Source organism: Arachis hypogaea, chromosome 20 (genome assembly GCF_003086295.3).
Source record: "Arachis hypogaea cultivar Tifrunner chromosome 20, arahy.Tifrunner.gnm2.J5K5, whole genome shotgun sequence".
Classification (NCBI taxonomy): Eukaryota; Viridiplantae; Streptophyta; class Magnoliopsida; order Fabales; family Fabaceae; genus Arachis; species Arachis hypogaea.
The window spans coordinates 135,814,138-135,817,589 of NC_092055.1; the positions used below are offsets into that span (position 1 = coordinate 135,814,138).

The following is a 3,452-nucleotide window of genomic DNA, read 5'->3' on the forward strand; positions in this document are numbered from 1 at the left end:
TTTTTAAGTTGGCCCAATTTAAGGGTCTAACTAAAAATAAAAATGTTATTCGTATATTAAAATTAGTTATTAAAATTTATTATTAATATATTTACATATATTTATATATGTAGATTAATTTATTTTTAATATATATTTATATTTTAATATATATTTTATATTAATAACTGATTTTAGTATAGTCTTAACGTAATAGTAACTAAAAAGCCGAGTAATACATGCCAAAAGAGATAACCTCCTGTGCATATCTTGAAAAAAAAAATTGTTTTTAAAACATTTTTTTTTTTAAATTCATTTAACAACCATGCAAAGAATGATTATACTAACAACAATGTCGCATAAAAAACTCGTGAACAGTTTTTCTTATTATTACATAATCATAACAAGGCAACTAGCTAACCCTTAATTATCCTTTCAACCAAGTGAAAAACCTGCTTAAGTTCGTTGAAGAAGTACTTCCTTCTTCCATGTTGTGCTTTAGTTTTTCCATCAGCTTATGAGACCTTGATCTTGTGTTCTCATTACTAAGCAACTGATCCACTTTCTCTTTTATCTCTCCACGTGAGATCATTCCATTTTCATCCGAATCAAATGCCATTCCAACTTTCAATGCATCACAAATATAATTCTTATTGAAAAACTGGTCACCAAAATATGGCCAACACAGGAGAGGTACCCCATTAGACAAAGCTTCTATGGTCGAATTCCAACCGCAATGACTCACAAAACAAGCTATGGCAGGGTGGCTCAATACCATCTTTTGTGGAGCCCATCCAATTATTTTACCTTTATAACCCTTAAATTCGGGAGGGAGAGACACCTTATTGGTGCAATTGGGATCTTGACGCACAACCCAGAGAAAGGGTCTATTGGTAAGTTCAAGTGCAAGTGCAAGTTCTGTAAATTGTGTTTGATTAAAGAGAGTGTGACTTCCAAAAGCAACATAAACTACAGAACATTGAGGTTGCTGATCTAACCAACTCATGCAAGATATATCTTCTTCCCAGAATTGTCCTACTGATATTGTATTGTTGTTGTTAGGTGTCAATAATGGACCTATTGGAGATAATATGTTTGGTAATAAGGAAAATGCTTCAGGTTCAAGTTCTGGTGTGCTGTTACAGAGGAACCACTCGGTCAAATTTGAATTACGCATACAATGCGTCGCATACTTAAACATTTGCTTTCCAACAAACGGGTCGAACATATTTAGCCACCAAGAGACTTTAATATCCATAGTTGGAATGCAAGAGGATAACCACAATGGTTTTTCTGAGATTGGAAATCCTGCAATTCGAAACAAGATAAACTCTTACTTTGTGACCAAAGAAAATAAGAAATACATGTCGGATAGAAGGAAATTCAAGTTCAGTTAACTTCACGTGAAATTGATAATTAAAAATCGTTAAATAAAAATTTAGTCTAATCAATTAAATTATTTAACGGCTCTCAACTATCAATTTCACATGAATTGAAGTTGACTGTACGTACGTGAGTTTTTACTTATATACCATATTTTCAAAGAAATCGTACATCAATGCCAATGATGAAAGAATAATTTTTTTAATATATTTTTTGAACCAACATATTACATTGATGTTCAAGTATTTAAAATGTATAACAAATAATTTTGATTTAGATACAAAACCACCGGAAAATGATAATTTCAAAGTTAAGTTTATTTTTTTTAACATGATGTGACTTTAAATAACTGGTATCATTGCTGCATATATATCCCAACAAAAAAAATGATTAAATGATTTTTTTTATCTTGATTTAAGTCATTTAACCACTAGCATTCAACTTTTATTACAAAGAACTTAATTATTTTAATTTGACTACTGTAGTTTCATTAAGAAAATGGGAATTTTCTAAAATTCTAACTTCAGGTCTATAGTTAAGAAATCTACATGTCTACTATATTTAGCAATGGACTCTGATAGAAGTATATAGGAGTATTTTTCTTTTTTGGTGACTGAAGTATATAGGAGTATGTAGTATACTATAGTGCATTTATTTACATATATATAAACTTAAGAGTAATACTACACATCTAAATTTTCTTATAAATCAAGTTTAATTAAGTTAAATAATAAGATCTGGAATAATGTTAACCATAACTAATTTTTGTTATGTTAGACCAATTTAATTAAATTTAGTTAACAAAAAGAATTGAATGCTTAGCTTATTCATAAACTAATGCAAGTTGGTGAGGTGTCAATTAATATTAAATTACCATCAGAGTCTAAGATGCCATCAGCAACAAGGTTGGAGGCGTTATACTGCAACACAAACAGTGATGCTGCCGTAGGCCAAAAGAATGCACCTTTGATTCCCATTTTGCTTGCAACTTCCAAAGCCCAACCCATGAACACATCAGCAACAACGCAAGTTACTTTAATGCCCTCGTTCATTTGAAGATCTTCTATCAGCTTCTCAAGCTCTGAAGGCATGGTCCTCAACATGGAGTCGCATAACTCTCCTAGATCGACTCTGTCATGGTCAGGTCCCAACCCATCTGAGATTGACACCAATTTTATTGGTGAAGATGATTCATTGTTGTTGTCCATGGATCTGACTACTCTCTTATGGTTGAAGTCTGAGTTGACAAAGATGATATTGCATCCATGATCAACCAGCTTATGTGAAAGGATCATCATGGGGTTTACATGCCCTTGAGTTGGAGATGGTAGAACTAGCACTGTTGGGGTGCTCATCACGATGATTACACCTTTGTATTTTTTTCACTTTTAATTTTGTGTTCCAATGAGTTTGATTATTCTCCCTTTCTTTATTTATCATTGCGGTTTTACCGTTTAGATATATGTATCTATTCCTTGGTGTACTGGGTGGAGATTTTTTAGATTTTTCCAAGGAATGTGCGGTGAATGTTACACTACTCATCAGTCACACTCTCGAGACCTATCATCTTTTGTATTACTATTTTAATATAAGGAAAAGTCTATCGTGGAGTTATCATAACATCTACAGAAGTAACGTGTTATAATTTTCTTAGGGATACAAAGTTCTACTTTTCTTTTTTCTCTTTCTCATGACATCAGTTGTTTCAATGACATACTACAAATTTAAGATTTTGGGTTAATAATTAAATTTACGAGGAATGCCAGTAACTTTTGTGATTTGTAGTCATCAAATAGCTATTAATGATGGTTTTAATGGTGTGAGATTGGTGTGAGATTTCATTCAATTGCTCACTTTTCTTTGCTGGTTACATGCTGGCTAGAATTTAATAAAATTTATTTTTTAAATTAATCTTCAAATGAATTTTTTAGTCATATTAGTCTCTAAAAGATAAAACGTAAGTCATATTAATTCTTTCCTCAGTTAGATGATGACGTATCACGTTAAATGTTACATGGCATGATGACGTAGTAAGTTAATACTACATGTCACAAGATGATTAGTTAACGTGTCAGATCAGTGACACCTAA

General features: G+C 31.7%; 1 protein-coding gene across 1 annotated transcript; it reads right to left on the reverse strand.

The window, feature by feature from the left end:
- Positions 1-317: 317 nt before the first annotated feature.
- Positions 318-3,089, reverse strand: LOC112784753 (UDP-glycosyltransferase 83A1-like). The gene is made up of 2 exons (XM_025828070.3): positions 2,237-3,089; positions 318-1,287 (listed from the first exon to the last, which is right to left on the reverse strand). Exons 1-2 carry the CDS (start codon positions 2,715-2,717, stop codon positions 407-409), a joined length of 1,362 nt encoding a protein of 453 aa, XP_025683855.1. The 5' UTR covers positions 2,718-3,089; the 3' UTR covers positions 318-406.
- Between the last annotated feature and the right edge of the window lie 363 nt (positions 3,090-3,452).

What these genes read in the sequence shown, in the direction of transcription:
- LOC112784753 (XM_025828070.3), bottom strand. Translation starts at nt 2,717, where the DNA reads ATGAGCACCCCAACAGTGCTAGTTCTACCATCTCCAACTCAAGGGCAT. An exon ending in TGGCATCTTAGACTCTGATG is followed by an intron (nt 1,288 to 2,236) that starts GTAATTTAATAT and finishes TTCGAATTGCAG; the next exon opens with GATTTCCAATCTCAGAAAAA.